Source organism: Odontesthes bonariensis, chromosome 20 (assembly GCF_027942865.1).
Source record: "Odontesthes bonariensis isolate fOdoBon6 chromosome 20, fOdoBon6.hap1, whole genome shotgun sequence".
NCBI lineage: Eukaryota > Metazoa > Chordata > Actinopteri > Atheriniformes > Atherinopsidae > Odontesthes > Odontesthes bonariensis.
Genome location: NC_134525.1, coordinates 14,545,371 through 14,563,668, shown reverse-complemented (window position 1 = coordinate 14,563,668; position 18,298 = coordinate 14,545,371). Strand labels below are relative to the sequence as shown.

Sequence of the window (18,298 nt, the reverse complement as noted above, 5' to 3'; positions counted from 1 at the left end):
AAGTCCCAGATCCTGTCCAGCCATTCATGCGCTCTCGGAACGGATAACTCTTGACTAAACGTGCTTTTATTTTCCGAATTTGCGACAGGCAATATCACTTTTTTGGGACGTTTATGGCTCTGCTGGATTTAACACCAACTCCTATCGGAAGATGACTGTCAGACCGAATCAACGCGCAACATGTTCCATCAGTGCAGCCCATATGATACTCGGGGTTAGGGAGCTTGCGCAATTAGGCTCTGGTTTGTGATGTAAGTGACTTTTTGGAGGAGTTTGATCGTTGTCTCGGACAGTCACTCAGTCACATGCTCGAACCCCGCGTGCCAGCTGCACTCTACCCCGCGGACGGTGCCCTTGGCTCGGGGGGTTAGATGGTGCTGATCACGGACGACAGGGATGGAGGAGGTGCCTCGTCGGTCCGCGTCAAGCAGCTCCAGCAGCAGAAAAAAGTCGGCCAACTACACCCTACAATAACCGAGGAGCCTCTGTCCAACTCTGAGGACGACTACCTGGGCTCGTGCGAGGAGGACGACGAGGAGGACGAAGGGAGCGAGGAAGACAGCGATGACTTCGAAGAAGTTGACTTCGAGGACTTGGATGACTGTCGGAGTATCGTGTCGGACGACTCCTTCTATCCACCGGATGATGTGTTCGCGGACTCGGAGCGCACCCCGTCCCCGGACAGCCCGGAGCCGCTGTCCTTCTTCAGGGCATGCTGCACCAACAACGCGGCTGTCGTCCGGATAATGATACGGCATGGTGTGAAGGAGGAGGAGGTCAAGGAAACTGACAGGAATAACAGGGTATAGCACACCAACTAAAGTTCTGCAACACTTAACTTCACGAAAAGTAACTTTGGTAACAGTTTTTGCAAAGTGTGATAAAGGCTTAGTGAAGGTGTTTACTACACTGACACAGCCAGTGGCGGATCTAGGATATTTCTGAGTAAGGGGCCATTAAGGGGTCACAGTGTTCATAGAGGGGGCAAGTATTTGTCCACACCCTTGCACACAATTCCCTGTTTTGGTAAGGTACTGTATACATTTCACCAGTCACACCATGTTCAAACACTTAATTAAACACGTAATTTAAAAAAAAACAACAACTCCTAACCAATTTTACATGCACTTTTACTGTACATAGACAAAATGCCCTCAAACACACACAGCATGTGAGAAAATCCAGCATTTTATTTCATTTTTTAAAACCTTTTTACTTTTTCACAAATACCGTCAGTTCAAAACATCTCTCTCACAAACATACACAAAGTTGCATGTGGGTGACTACTGTACATTTCACTCCTCTAAAACAGCATTATTCTTCGGTTTTTGTGACGGGAACTGAAGCGGACAAAAGACAGATGAGTGACAGGACAGAGGCATGTCAGGGGGCCAATCAGATTTCAGCTGGGGCCCCTGTGGCCCAGCTATCACACAACTCATGAAGAGAATATTGGCCCCTGGAGCACTTCATATCTTTGTATAACAGTAAGGCTATTAAGCTACGGCACATCTTCAGTCAGGCAGCCTGACCTTCCTGCCGTACAAAGCATGTGTAGTTAAGTATCATCACATTCGGAAGGTGTTGAAATGATTAAGCCTAAGCCTGCTACACTGGCTTACTTACCCGTTTACAGGCCTTTGAAAAGTATCTGGTCTGACCTCTGAATATAATGTATGTCATCTGTAAGTCAGCATGAGTCGCATTAATGAAGGTTGTGACTCACTTGCAATGATAAATATTCAATAATATAAGAGAGGTTATTGGTTGAATTGGTGGTGCCTCTCAAGGTTGCAAATGGTCATTAGAAGTCCCACTTTTAAATCTTTTATGTTTTTACTAAATTACTGCCGAGTTCAGAGTCTTAAAGAGCTCACACCTTTAACCTCAATCGTTTCTCACACATAATGGCATATTCTCACAGAGCTCAGTTTAGGGAGAACGGGAAAACTCAAGCTCTTTATTCCTGTGGAACAGTTGTAGTCCAGAGCAAAACTGGACAAGTTCGGGTGTGGGTAGGTCCTACGGGTCTATCACCATGCACGGCCGTAACTGAGCGTATTCTGTTTGTGGCCAAATTAGTCTTAATGGTTCAACTTATAGAACTATGATAGTTATAGAACTATGTTGATCTCATCGGCTGAAGTTCCCCTGTGATGGTGCCAGGAAGATACTTTGTTCAATCAACTGCTGAGTATCTGCTTTTGAAAGGTGCTTTTCCATACTGTTTCTACAAAGGACTTCCTAGATGAATCTGTGTAACAAATCATCTGGTGGGTCAGGTTAGCTTCCCGCTTTAGTCATCAGATTGCCATCAGCAGTGGTGTTAAGAGACAAATCCCATCACCCCACTCGACTTGACAATGTCATTTAGAAACATATTTTATTATTGTGTATTTATTCTCGAGAGTTCCTCTCCACATCGGTCTATCACCATCTCTCTCTCTCTTTTTTAGTCTTTACTAGAAAAACTTCTCATTTGTTGATTTCTCTCATGTGACACTTTTTTTTGTCAGCTCAGTGAATTGAATGGGTACACAGTATGTCTTTAACTATGTTCCATATCATTTAATGACATGAACAAACATAAAAACACAGTGCAAACAAGCCAAGACATTTAGGTTAAGGGGCCTAAAGGCTTAAATTATCTTAGAAATCACACCCAAGATACGTGTGTGTGTGTGAGCTCTTTTTTTCCATCTCATTGGAACCTTTTCTGGTATAAACTTCCCCCCTTGTCTGAACCAGCTGTCCCAATTGGGATAAAAGCCTTTACTAATGCTGCAAATTTTCACTTTTGGACAACTAGGTAGATTGGGTCACGTGTAATATGCGCATTGAGGCTGGGCTAAAGTGAGGGAGTGTGTGTGCGTGGGACAGTGAGTAAGGAAGAGAAAGAGAATTGTGTTTATCTAGATAAGTAGGACACGTGCATGTGTGTTCACCATTTACATTGCCATTTCCCGTGACCTCTGGGACATGCACATACTCCGAAACACAATGCAGGTTAGCCAGCACATTCACTGGAAACATCCTGATGCAGATGTCAACATCCTAATATAGCAGTCAGCCTGACAAAGTGACGTGGAAGACAAGGAAGTGTGTTACAGGTTTGGATATGAACACATGCAGCATGCACTATTTCCTATTCTCTCATCTGCAGGTTCTAAGAGAATTCACAGTATAAAGATTTGTTCATCTTGGGTATCAAAGGAGCTTCAGGAGAGATTGGTTCAAATGATATTTTCAGGATTTGTAAGTATTAGCTACATGGTAAATTTATGGTATGACTGATGTACAGTACAGCAGCCATTATCTGGTTGGGAAGAACTAGTTCAGGGACATGTTTATTTTTGCAGGAAAAACATTTCCATTTTTACACTTGGCACTATCATGCATCCAATCAGAAATGGACAGCTCCAAGGACCTCAGTTCACAGTTGCCAGAAGACAGCGTCTCCAAATGCATCTTGACTCTGTGTGATCAGATCTAATTTCAGTTCCACACTATATGCAAATAAACACCCATCATTTCAGTCTGCAAAGACCAAATGCTCTGTTGTCTTAACTGATGGGAGGCAACAGTGCACTTCCCGTGCCAATTGTGCCCAAAAAGTAAAGAATGAAAACAATGTAGAGTTGATCTCTTTCTGGGTGTGCCCCAGGCGAGCCGACTTGCCAAAGAATTGTGATGCACTTGTAACACTAAAACTCTCTATAACTTCTTAATGAAGGTTTCAAGCCACTACTTTACCACTTTTATAACCATTGAATGAATCTTTCATTGTAGCCTAAAACAAAGTTCAAACATGCACAGCCTGAATAATGTGGCCACATGCAGCCTTGACCAGCTCCAAATTGGGTCTGAACATTCTGACCGATGTGCATAATCGATCCATCACGGGTGCATTTACCTATCCACCTCAAACTGTCCACTTGTCATTGGATCTTGAGCAGCGCATTTTAAATCCAAATGTGAAAAGGGCCACTGATGCACCAGACAAAAAAATAATGCTCTATTACTGTTCGGCCAAGTGAAATGCAGAACAGAGCAGACTCTTACAGATACAGAAAAGGGCATATTCACCCCGTTTAGTTTTATTGTTGACGACAGTAATGATGTCTAACTTTTCTGAGGTCCTCTTCAGGACAGCAGGGAGAGCTCACGGTTAGCTACAGAAGAGTAAAATACAAGCTTGAAAATGGAACTTTAGGAATGCAACAGAAATTTGATAGATACAAACTACATTGAACAGTTCAAACTCAGTTAAACAGTGACAACTTTTGATAAAAAAAATTAAAAAAAATCAGCATGTTTAGGATATCTGAATAGGCTCAGATCTTGTTGCAAACCCATGTTGTGTTATGTACACATTGCAGCCGGATTTGTTCGATTATAATTTCAACACAGTGAACTGAACAGCTGTTGATGTTGCTGATTTTCCAAAAGAAAAGGGGAAGCAGTGGATATGGTAAACACTGCCTGCATAAGGAATTTAGTGAGCAAAGTACTGACAATCCATTTTGTGATGACCGCCAAATATATACATCTAATTCTACTGGTATATAGATTATATGATAGGGATTTTATGTGCGTGTCACTGTCAGAGTCACTATATTCTTATCGCTATTACTTCAATAGCTGACGTGATTATAGCAAAATATCGACATTCTGAGGTCCAAAATGTCAAAGATTAATTTTTATTTATTCATTAAAGAGTAGGTTATTGAGCATGTGTGTTATTGCTACATATCATCAATTGTAACATTCCATGGCAATGTGTAGGATAGCGTGTTCTCTGCATGGAGTTAGTAGATTGCGTTTTCATGCTTATATTTTGTCTCGGGAGACTCACACACAGAATGCTATCAAATTAGATTAGGCCATTAGTCTGACTGTTAACACCTTCTCTGTTTTGCCCACAGACACATACACACACTTCTTTAGAACACAATGTTCTTTTGTTTTTTTAAATAGGTTTGGGGTTATGTGACAAACCAGGACTGATACTGTACAGTATGCTTGAGACGTGCCTGCCGAGGCAGCAGCCAACAAAGTCAACCACAGTGTGTCCAACAAACCGAAAGATCATCTGACTAACACACAGATCGACCAACTGGCCAACAGGCAGAGAGACTAAATGAGGCATAGGGAGACAGAATCAGAAATCTGCCACTGCAGATGGTAACAAGCACATCGCGGCTAGCGAATACAGACAAGTGGAAAAATCAAAGCGACAGTCATACACATCTGATTTGATACAGCCGTGTGAAAGCTCAGCTGCAGACAGAAAGACATTTAGCAAGGGGGTTATTGACAGAAACAGGGGCAAGTGCATCTGTGCCAGTGGTGCTGCTGATGGGTGTGATCGAGGGTGATCTAGAATTTGTTTGCCTGCACATGCATGTATGTTCATGAACAGAAAGGTGCTCTGTAAAATGTGAAAGTAAATGCAACATTTGACACATTTATGCAGCCTGAAAAGATGCCAGTCGTCTGCCAGGATGTAGCTGAGACCTTTGCCGAATGAAAAAAAAGAAGTCATGATGTTTTAAACAAGGGGAAAGTAGAATGGTTCTTCTCTGTGGTACAAGAGGAGATTTATAATGTTCTGGGATGCTGTCCTTTCATTGTGTGTGTACTACACATTAATTGTCAACTGCTGCTTGTTGCTACACTAGCAGATGTGGCTTCATCACAGGGCAGGTAGGCATTTTACTGGATTAATAGGGCAGCTGGAATAGGATCAATGTCTAATTGGTTCCATTTACATTGATTATAATCTACTTTCACTTTATTACGGTAAATGGACCACACTTACATAGCGCCTTTATGACCTTATTATTCTACCTTATTATACATTATACAGCAATTTTCTTCTCAACAAGTCACGTACTGATGAGCAAATGTGGAGGGCAGTGTCATAGTTCAGAGTCTTTCTCAGGAACACTTCGACACATGATGGGGCTGAGGCTCAAACCACTGATGTTCAGAATGTAAGATGCCCACTCTACCAACTTCGTCATGGTCTGCTCATAATCTGTGTACAACCGCCATGATTCAGATTACCTAGAAGAAGCCCCATCAGAACAAACATGCAGTTTTTTACATTGCCATGGTCACCTGTGTTTTGTTTTTGTTGTAAAGTACATGATTTTAGTGTTACACGGGGTATCATATTGTCTCTGGTATTGTTTCATCCAGTTTAGCATGCACACATTAAAATTTAGATACACTCTTACGTCTCTTCCTCCCCCTTCCTCCGTGTCATTCTGACTGATAAGGCTAAGCCTTTCTATTCCTAGCTCTGGATATTCCCCAGATTACTTAGTGTGTGTATCTTTGTGTCCGTTGTTCTGTGTCTTTGTGTCCGTACGGGCCAGTAATTACTCTGACCTGCCATTGTGTTTGTGCGTGCATTTGTGTTAAAGAGAAGCCTCTGGCTTTAGCTGCAAATTCAAGTTTTATCTAAACTGAAATTGAGATCAGAAGCAATTGCTAAGACAGCTGTGCATACTCCAGATTTGTGTCATGTCTTGTGCACATATTTCATATGTCTAAATTGGGAGTGCTAAAACATAGTTGTGACAGCACAAATATTACTGTGAGTATGCATGATAATCCATCTTTATTTGAGCATGTGACTGTACGTGACCTCTACAGTGTGTACACTGCCTCTCTTCCCATGGAAACTGAGATAGGCTCCAGTCCTCCGAGAGCCTGAAACAGGATAAAGCAGCTTCAGTTAAATGGACACAAAATACTTGTTTTAATTCTTTATTAGCTAAATTGTCAAGAGGAATGGACAATATCCTCTGCATTAAAACACAGAATGAAACAAAGAATTTTTACTGTATTCAATGAGCTGTACTCTTAGCTCTTAGCATGATTTTCACAACATAAATATTTGCTGCCTCGACACAATTTATGCATTGACAGTAGCTATCATTACGAGAAAACATTTCCAAAATCATTATCTGTTGGGAATCAATGCAAATGTTGACTGGCTGCACCAGTTGGCTTCCGGTTTTTAGTATGATATGATATGCTGGTGCAAGTTCTGAAAAATGTTAAAAGTTATAAAGGGGCAGCCCTCACTTCATTAATGTACCATAACTAATGTATTAAACTTTTATATTTCTAAAGCTGTTGCCAAAGGAAATGCCCAGTAACCTGCTCTTCCATCAAAAGAGAAGTTTGGTTGCACAATCCATTCGAACATGAGGATGTCAGAGAGAAAAAAATGTCCATCTATATCATCCCAAAATATACAAAAGTGTGAAATTCATGTATTCTGCATCTTCACTGGGATGCACACATGACAATTCTCCTGGAAACCTTTGTCAAGGCTTTGAAATTGTCATGCTTCAAGTCTTTGAATTTTACTGCATCTCTGTCTTTTCACACACACGTGCAGTGAACACACACTCCCTGATCACTGGAGGGGATTATTTTAGGATCACTGATTGGCCAGATTTTGGTGGTTAGCAACGTCACCTCACAGCAAGAGGGTTCCAGGCTCAAATCCCGACTGAGGCCTTTTTGTGTGGAGTTTGCATGTTCTCCATATGCATGGGTGGGTTCTCTCCGGGTACTCCGGCTTCCTCCCACTGTCCAAAAACATGCATTGGTGACTCTAAATTGACTCTCGGAGTGAGTGTGCATGGTTGTTAGTCTCTGTGTGGCCCTGTGATGGACTGGCGACCTGTCCAGGGTGTACCCTGCCTCTCGCCCAACGACAGCTGGCTCCAGTCCCCCCGCGACCCTTAACTGGATTAAGCGTGTATATAGAAAATGAATGAACTGCCAGGTAGTGTTAGTTTGATCTCTTTGGCCTAAGCATTCGTCAATATTTTGTAGCACATTTAAGCCTGGTTTATGTCGCTCTGCTTTGTACACTGTGTGTGCTTTTTACTAGAGCTCTCAGATTATACAGTCGCCAGTAATGCCAGCAGCCATAGTAAAGCTCATCATTGGAACTGTGCCGAGTAGAAATCATCTGGGCGAAAACGATGGAAAAAAAAAAAAACTAAAGTAAATGCTTGTTTGTGTTTCGGTGTGTTTGTGAGAAGGATTCACAGGGAAAAGAGGATGTGGTCAGACTGAGACTGCTCTAAATGTGCTGCAGGGTATGCTGCTTAAGTACATCACAGCAGGGCTGGAGGGTTGCCAGAAATGTGTGCGTGTGTGCCTTTGTGTGTGTGTGATATTGTGAAAGAGACTGAGACTAAGTCTACGAGTGAGCGTCCAAGCAGAAAGTGTTATCTAAAGCCGTGCCAGTGTAAGTGAACGTCTTGCTGGCAGTCCACAGAACCTTTGTGCACCTTTGCCCTCAGGCTGACAACATTAGTGTGACTACAACACCAGCTGTCCAACTTCTTTACACTTCAGTTTGTATTACAAGTGAATCATAGCTGTTGTATATGTCCTGCCCATCCTGGAAGGCACAGTTTAACAGAGAAACTATTATATATACATTAGCACAAAGAAAACTAAAGCAACCCAAACAAAATACTACAATATTAATCAGCTCCTCCCATACGTATCACATCCTCACATATTTTTCATGTTCACGTGATATATTAAGAATAATTTAGACATGATTTAGCATTTTCCTTTAAGGTCCTAATAAGTTCGTAATATCTCGCAATGTTCAGTGATACAGACGTTCATAAGTCTAGTTATTTAACTGGAACCTTTAGGCCATATCTACGTCAGACTTCAGTTGTCTTTACATTCATTAATTTCCACAAGAAAGTCATTTTGATCATATCCATCCCAGTGTTTAAAATAACAACGCAGTGGTGCACCCTGTGCTTCAGGTCATAACTGAAAACGCTTTGTGCCAAGAGGTGGGAAGCATCGAGCAGACTTTATGCAGATTTTATGAGTGCTCGTAGGAGGAGAACATGGTGTTACCGAAGCAGGCTCACGAATCTAGTCTGCTCAAGGAACATTAAAAATTCGAAGACTTTCTGACATCTTACTGAAAGTCTATAACACTTGCTGGAAAAGTTGAAATTCTAATGGCTTGAACTGAGTTTTCACAAAGACGTTTGCGCAAAGAAGAACCTGGGAGGTTCCATTTTGAATGTGTTCCAGTCCCTGTTTGAACATACTGTTCAGTACCCCGATGACTGTGTGCTGTTGTTTGTTGTCAACATAATCTTTTCTGGCTTATCTGGATACATCTTGTACAGTGCATTCATTAAAGCTTTTCCTTTCCTCTCGAGATCAAATGCAAGATCAAATTGTACATTGCCAGAAAGCACCTGTATTAGAGTACATACAGTACATATGTGTCTCACACTGACTGTTGACTATGTTTCATGAACATGGAGTAGATCTGACTGGCTGACAGTGCACCTGGTCACAATGAGCCATTTAAAGTCCAAATGCAGTACTAATTAAGACCACCTGGAACTGCTTCTTATTTTCTCGATCACTCCAGCATCACAACCTACGATTTCGAGCCTGTGCCTGACTTGTCATTAATTAAGAAGCATATTGTTATTTTTCATCTCACACTCAACACAGAGTCTTAAATTCTATTTGAATGTAGCATTAAATGCAAAGTTTAACTCAAAAAGTGCACAGAATGGGTGGTCTGTGGAGTAGTGGGTACAGCAGGCTCCCCATGTAGAAGAGACTATAGTCCTCGCTGCAGCTGGTCCCGGTTCAAGTTCCGCATCGGATGGCCCTTAGCTGCATGTCGTTCCCCCTGCTTCCTGTCTCTCTAAACTGTCCTATCCATTAAAGCAGGGCTCAGTAATATGGGGTTTGTTTACCATGCAATACACAACCCAAAGCTGTAGGGGGAGCTCCGTAGAAAATAGGCAACAGTCTAGCCAGACTGTCGTAAACCCACCAGAGGCAATTTACGGTTTATTTTTCAAGACACTGGCAGAGAGTTGGAGAAGTAGAGATGCTTAACTCGAATCTTTTGGGCAATCCGGGCTGATTGGATCATTTCGAGGAGGGGATTCGAGTTATACGGACCACTTGAATCACTTGAGTCACTTATTAAAAAAACCCAAAAAAAACCCTTTCTGCCGTTTAGTGGCTATGCGCCTTGCCTTTTTTTGTCCCATTTATCAATTCATTTTGATAAATCAAAGAGCAGCCTACGGCTACAAGTTCATTCATTTATTTTTGTCAAGTAATAATTCAATGCCATTTTATCTGAAAGCCAGACACAACAGCTAGTGTGTGGATTTACACAGCGACAAATGTGGTAGCATTAGGTGAGGCAATGCTGAGTTTAGACCTACAAGTAAACAACATGGAATGATCTTGCCCTCCCTATATCACTAAATGATTATTTTTCAACGACTGTACAAGATGCATGAAGCCACGCTAACCGAGCCTGTAGCTGCCTGTAGCTGCCGACTGGGCGCTCGCTCGTCAAGTCACGAGACAGAATCGAAACTTAAAAAGCTCTGAGTTGGCATGGATTCGCTACTTGCCCGTCTGACCGCTGAATCGCTGGCTCTGGGTGACTCAGCGGTCAGACGGGCAAGTAGCGGTGGTTCTGCCATCACGATATCTATTACAAACTATATTACAACTCTAGAAGCTAACCGCATTCAATTTAGCCGTCGACAGCTAATGGAGAGGTAGTGTGTCTCTCAGGCTACCTGGCTCAGCTCAGAGCCCTTTACGACCTGCCGTGAAGCAGTAGTTCTCGGCTCTCGTGTGTCGCGAGACTTCCAGAGCTAAACAAAGCACGCGGCGCCACAGGCAAAGTTGCAAGCGCTGTTTCGGGCTAGGGCCACCAGATGGAGATGGAAATGTCACCGTTTTCATCTGAACGGGTCAGCCAAGCAAACTGATGATTGCCAAGCAATTTTATGACCATGAAAAAGTTGCATAGCATGTCTTTAAAGGCATAAAAGCCCCCCCCCCCCAAAAAAAAACGAGAGCACAGAATTGTGAGAAATGAAGAGATTCAGTGTGTGTGCACACATTGGAAAGGGCACAGCTTTTACAGGGGTGTTCCAGTTTTCCACGCTCATAAATACACATTTTGAGGCTAACATTTACACATTTGTCCACACACATTTACTGTAAAAGGGCACCTATTCTGGCAGGAGAACACGCTGGCTCTAAAAACACATCCACACGCATCAAGATCAGATTTGGAGACAGCTTATTTTTGTCCTCTGAGTTTAAGGTCTCCTGATGAAAACCCAACAGATGTCATGTTTAATCACAGATGTTAGTTTTGGAAGCCGCACACAGATCCCCCCCTGTCTTGTGGAATCCCACTCATACTGCCTTGATTGCATTTTTCTCCAAACTGCCTCCAATATGTCAGCACTCGCACACAGTTTTACTCGCCTAATATTTACCAATAATTATTTTGCTGGTTCTAACCTCGAGCTTTTCTTCTTCTTCTACTTCTTCTATCTCAGACAGGGCTGATGGTTGCATGTTACCAAGGTTTTGTGGATGTCGTCATAGCGCTGTCTCATTGTCCATACCTGGATGTCAACTGGCAGGATAGCGAGGGAAACACTGCTCTCATCACTGCCGCACAAGCAGGTAACATACAAACATGCACAAACTGACAATTTTATATTAGGGGTAGGCTTGCATACACACACACACACACACACACACACACACACACACTCACAGAGGCGCTGACAGGATGCATCACCGGACTGTGTGACAAATGCATGCACAGATACCACACATGGGCAGTTTGGCGCTGATGCTGAAACAGATGAACGCACAAACAAGTTTGCACTATCACTATTCATTCTATAACAGAGGTGATGAGTGTGTTGCCTGACAAGCCATATGGATAAATATTTTCCAATCCAAAATATTGCAGATTAAAACACATTTGAACACGTATCACGCAAATGTTTTTGATGCCTTTTTTTAAATGTAGTTATGTATTCTAGTTCCACTTTATATCCCGCTTGATATCCACATTGTAACATGGAGTGACTGCTTTCTTTGCACCTCTGTGTTAAAGGCCACATAACAATCACCAACTATCTGCTGAACTACTTCTCTGGGCTGGACATTGAGAGAAGAAACTGTCATGGCTTCAGTGCTCTGATGAAAGCTGCCATGCAGGGCAGGTTGGACTGTGTGCGCTCACTCATGATGGCAGGTGAGCAAAATGTGTAATTAGGACAAATTTACAGAAATGTATAGCAATCACAAAATAATGAATGGGTTCAAAACAAACTTGTCGCAAATACATTTTGGGGCAGATTGATATCGAAGCCCATTTGATGAAAAAGTTAAATATACAGAGATACTTTATCAAAGTTCTTCATTAAAACCTAAGAATTGTTTTCATTAAAACTCCTTGGGATTCTTACATAGTCTCGGAATTGTGACTTTGTATCTTTGAATTCTGACTTAGTGTCTCAGAATTTTGCGATAATATCTCTGAATTCTAAATTATTTTCCTAGAATTCTGGAATACTAGCTAAACTTCTGAGGTAGTGTCTCTGAATTCTGACTTTCTCTGAACTCTAAAAGGGTATCTCAGAATTGTCTAAGCATATTTTTTTTTTAGCCTAAACTTTATTCATGGCACCTGCACATAACTATTAACTGACCTTATGAGAGTATCTGAACATGATGTGTCTATAATGTATGTTTGTGCTCCCAGTTTCTGTATTGTGCATACATATTCTCTTTCTTGGTGTGGTCCACCAGGAGCCTCCCTGGATGCAAGGGACTTCGGTCGTAACTTTACTGCCAGGGAGTGGGCCGTGTTTACAGGTCGCTATGAAACTGCTTGGGTGATGACACGCCTGATGGAGCGGCCCTACCCATTCCAGTACTGTGATGTATACAGGTAAAACTCTCATCAAGCAAGGCGTCTCAGTGGTAGTCTATCTATCTATCTATCTATCTATCTATCTATCTATCTATCTATCTATCTATCTATCTATCTATCTATACACACACACGTATATATATGTACATATTATATTATTGTAATTTGACACGATTGTCTGAAAAATCTGTGTGAAACAGTGACTTATTTCACAAGTTTCACAACATCATCTTTTGGAGCAGTCTGCGGAACATCATCAACCTTTGCCAGTAAGTTATGTAGAAAATAAACAGGGTTTCAAGACAGATCTCACCAGACAGACTCGTCGCACTTTCTTTTCTGGCTGCACTTCCTGCAAATCATGTTCAGCAGACATGACACACAAGGTAAAAAAAAAAAAAAAAAAAGAGAGAAGAGACAGAACTATTAATCATGCACTAAACAATCCAAAAACACACAAAAGAATAGTCATGAGAGAAGCTGTGAGGTTACTTCACTGATCTTGAAGTTGAGATCCTTCAGTGTCTCTGTGCAGTAGGTTTAACTCAAACTGGCTCCTTCTAGTCTCGAGTGGCCTCCACTGGCATCCCTGGTGGCCAGAAGCCAAGAGCCCCGCGGATGTCTGAAGCGCCTGACGGACACCGTGCGAAACGTCTTCAACATTGCCAATGTCACCAACCCAGAGGATGAAGGCGTTTTGGACCACATGGTGTCTATAACATCTGCCATGAGGAGCCCTTTTATTGCTGTTGCGTGTCACACTGTGAGTAATTCATCTTTTGAGTATGCTTAATCTGCTTGTATGCATTTATTCTTTAATAGGTATATCAAACATTTTATCCCATCAATCCAAACCCATTTATCTTGGACCGACTGCCTCACAAAAACAACAAGAATGATTCATTATAAAGCTGAGATAAGGCAGAGCAACGATCGGAGCCATGAGCAGATGATAAGGAGGCTTTTTAAGGTGTCTGTAACATTGCTGTCCTCTACATTTTTTCAGTGTTTGCATTGGAGTAATGGCACTTTCAAGAATGAATGAGGCACGAATTTATTTTTTTTATCAACAGATTCTCTGTTTGTAATAATTAAAGGATATGATTATTCCAGCCTTATCCAATAAGCAGGTTATTCATGCAGGATTTATGTTACTGCACAAAAAAAGGACCAATTGAGCATTGGTTCTTATCAGGAAAACATCCAGAATTATCATTGCTGGTATTACCACTATTATACTCTTATTATAGGTATTCTGTCATGAAATTATGTTGATTTAGCTTTCTATGTCCATGTAAGTGCCTGTGCACCACTTATAGAAAGCAGCTACATCAGGTGCTGAGTGACTCTGTCGACATGTGAACGTGTATGACAGGCACTAGGCCAATAAATTGTTACTAATGCATGTTATTTTGAGCGCCATTAGGTCGCCTGCACTAGGGAAGAGAAGCAATTTAGAAGTTTAGTCAGTGTTATTCAGTAAGAAACAAACCGTAACCATATATGAAAACCATGTGATTGATTTACAATTCTATATAACAGTCAGGGTGATAGTTTATAGAGCATTTTAATAGATCCTAAATGAATGCATGTAATGCTAAAAATGCACCCGAGCACTTTAATAAATTTCCTTTCAAAGCTTCAACTATGCGTGCATATATCCACCTAAGCGACTACCATTTTAAAGAATCGTCATCTCAAACCACCAATACCAAACAGAAACTGTTGGTTTTGTTTCAGGTGTGTCCGGACAGTCCTCCAAGTGTGGGCAAACGGCACTATGCAGTCCCAGAGATCATTCGGCAGCATCGCGCCAAAGAGCTCCGCTCCACCAACCCCGAGAGGATGGACAGTCACCTCAAACTCTTCCAGAACTCCCGCGTCACTCTGGTGGCCAAAACCTCAGAAGACCGCCGAGCCAGCCTTCAGGTCCAGAGAATGGTGCCTCGACACAGGAGCCCCAGCATGGTGGCTTACAGCCAAGTCATGGAAATGCGGAGAACCAGCCTGCTTCCTATGCATATGGTGCTGAGGAGGAGTAGTGTCCGGCCAGGCTTCAGCATCCCCAAAGTGAGGGTTTCCAAAGCCCCTACACCCACCTATGTCCCAGAGAAGATTCGGAGGAAAAGCAGCACCAAAGATGGGTTGAACCTACTGCAAATCCCCAAGTGGAGGTACAAGGAACTAAAAGAAGAAAGAAGGAAAGCAGAAGAAGCCGAGAGGAGGAGGCTGGAGGCTGTAACCAAGAGACACATCGCAGCTGGGAAAAGGAAATGATTTAATTACCTCAGGGAACTCATTGTTCTTTATGTACAACTAAAGCTTGACAGGCCGCCAAGACAGAAGGATTTGGCTGTTATGTTTGTGCTCAGGGTGCACCATGAATTACCAACTGTGTTCCTAATGAGAACAGAAGATTGAGAGTTGTCTGCAGAGTGTTGTGAGTGGGGTGCTGACTGGCACCTGGAAATGACGGCCTCTACTGTGACAGCTTTAATACAAAATGCTTAGTCTCTTTTGTGAGGTCAAACAGCGGAACACCCAGGGGATTTAATACTTGAAATGCTTCTAGATGATTTATTTTTTAATATTTATTGCTTCTTAAGGTGTAGCGGGGGCTCCAGTTTGAGCTCTAGATGTTCTCATCAGCAGTGTTTTTGTAGTGTGTTACGCTGTAGTGAAGCAGAAGAGGAACTCAATACCACATACTCTCTCAGACTGCCACCACAGCAGGAGCTTTTTCAGCTCTCTGTCCGCAAAAAAGCTATTTATTGAGAATATTTTACAAAGACGTCTTTAAAGTATTCACTGATGAGCATGTCACTTTGGCTGACAAAGGTTAATACAAATCTAGAGAAGAATGGCGATTGCCAGGTATATTTTTAGAAAACTTTTTCTTTTGCTTTAAACTGAAAAAGCCTGAATGTATTTTTGCATATATGTGAATATGTTTTATAGTAGAGATTTGAATGCTTTTTGATGACATTTTTTGTAATTCACTATGGGTTTTCTTTTTTTTTTTTTCACATCCTGATTATGTAAACAGTTGTTTTTCTAGTTTCTGTTTGGATCCAAGACTGAAAATCATAACAATCTTACCAGGTTGGATGAAAGTTTCAATTATTTCCTGAATGTATACATTTAAAAAAAACAAAACAAAACAAAAATTTTTATCAGCTATGAGCTATTATGCAATGATATGGATGTGTGAGTTTGGTGTATACAGGGTATGGATGATGTGAACAAAATAAAGATATCAGCGACTGTGCTTCAGCCACGTCGTGCTTGGAAGTTTAAGAAGAAAACTCCTATTCTCGATTTGCACGAGACACGTTAGCATTACGGCTTTGTGTTTTATCAAGTACGAAAAAAACATTGCGCTCTCTTAATTGAAGTCTTGAAAGACTTAACTGAGCCAAGGTCAGTACGACATTACAGTTAAAAAGTAAAATGATAACCCGTGACATCTGGAGACTAAAAGTTGCCAGCACGTTATAAAGCGAGAGGTCAGTTAAAACTGTAGAAATGATGGGTGAAAATCGCCGGGATTTAAATACACAGAACCACCGGGGAGAGCAGTGATGTAACATCGTCTGGAATTTTGAGAGGACAATTTCACGGTCTGCACTCCACATGGCGATTGTAGCTTAAGAGCTATCCAAGAGTGTGTGTCTAATATACATGGCGATGAGTTGCTAAGGGGGTTACAAGGGCTCTGCACCGCCAAATGGCTTCTTCAGATAAACTCCACTGACTTCAGAGTGGCAATGTGCTTAGACATTGCCTGGAGGAAATCATGTGAATGTGACGAAAGATGAGCAGACTGCATATTTACTGAGCTCTACACTACAGACTAAGTGGCTGCAGGATTAATATATTCAGTGTAAGAAAAATGTTTCATTTGAAAATACAGGCTTTACAGTATCACTGCCAACAGTGTCTGCAGTGTGCAGGTTAACTGAAGGTATCCAGGTTTCTCTGAGCATGAATAAAAACTGCATTCATTTGTAGTTAATGACACCTTTCTGTGGTTTGTTCATCTCATTTCCACTCAAGCAGTATTCGGCAAACTGTACGATTGTGCTCTGTGTAAAAGAGGGTAAGACCAAATGTATCAGGCCCTGAACACATCCCATAATATTTAGGTCATCAAGGCTCAAACAGCTGTTGGATTAGATTGCAACATGTGATTATGACGCTACCTCAGGCTTGGTCAGCATTTCCCCAACCAGCCCCCTCTCCCCACACTCCCACCTCTACCTAAATCTCTCACAGAACATTTTTGAAGTAGCCAAATAAACAGGGCACCATGCACTGACAGTTTGGCAACTATTACATCATGGGGCCTGATTCTACTGGAGATCAGCACTGACTTAATGTTTGTGTCAAACGTGTGAAGTTGAGGGGGAATCCTTACCTGAGGCCCTCTGCTGATCAGTTTTAGTACAATGCTCCATGCGTCATGCTGGACTGAAGTGGTATCGATGTGATATCATCTTTAGAAAAATGGAATATTCTTAAACAGATTACATAAGACTAAATTGCAGACTTGGATTCAAGAAGTAGTGACTTCATGATACATTTCCAGCACAAAATCCTTACTATTTACTGTTCCAGTTACTGTTTCCAGCCTGAGGGAAAACAGAAGTTGGAAAGGTTTCAGGTAAAACTCGAGTCAAAATGTCACTATAACTTTCAGTCATTTTGGCCCAGCTGCCTTATCAGAATGACCAGTGCCAACTTGCAGAAGCCAGTTTTAATGTTCCAGAGGAGCATATGGCCAACAGCTGGTGGTGTAGACTCAGAGCTAATACAATAAAGTGCCTCTAAATGGGAATGACTTGGTGCTGAAGCTAATTTGAATTACATTTCAACCTTGTAGCGTGTCTAGAGTTTTACGGCGTTAGATGGAAAACTGAAATGACATACAGTAAACGTCTTTTGAATTCTAACACACGAGAAGAGACCATGTTGGGAATCCACAGAGAAAGTAGCTTAAATTCATTCAAATTAATGTTGAAAAGACTTTATCCAGTTCTACAGCTTTTCAAAGCGCAGCAGTTTCTTCAGTAAAGGTGGTCAGAGTTTCTAGCTGGGAAATGTTAATAGTTAGACTAACAAACATGTCATGTCTCATTTCATTCCGATTCAATATTTATGGATAATTGTTCCTATTCAAGTTACTGCCTCCATTTCAAACCCTTACATGTACACATCCCTTAGCTGGGTAGTAGAGAACTTTTAAATAACTGTCTCATTTTGTTCTTACAGAGTTTAATAAGGCCTGGCAGAAGATGAGAGAACCGAGGAGATTGTGTCTCCTTTAATGGGGAGTTTCAGCTTGCTGACTGAGGCTTGTACCAACTAAGCCTGCGCCACCTGCTTCATTGGACTAACATAAGCTGACAGAACACCTGGCTGCAGATGCTTGTGTAAAGATGTATTACATACACCAACACCCAGTGCGCACTGTGTATGTGTGTAGAAGGG

General features: G+C 41.7%; 1 protein-coding gene across 1 annotated transcript; it reads left to right on the top strand.

Annotated features, from left to right (window-relative positions):
* ankrd33ba (ankyrin repeat domain 33ba) lies at nucleotides 1–16,786 on the top strand. The gene is made up of 6 exons (XM_075452280.1): nucleotides 1–803; nucleotides 11,415–11,544; nucleotides 11,987–12,127; nucleotides 12,685–12,826; nucleotides 13,373–13,571; nucleotides 14,549–16,786. The coding sequence occupies exons 1-6, from the start codon at nucleotides 372–374 to the stop codon at nucleotides 15,083–15,085; spliced, it is 1,581 nt and encodes a 526-aa protein (XP_075308395.1). The 5' UTR covers nucleotides 1–371; the 3' UTR covers nucleotides 15,086–16,786.
* The last annotated feature ends 1,512 nt before the right edge of the window (nucleotides 16,787–18,298 follow it).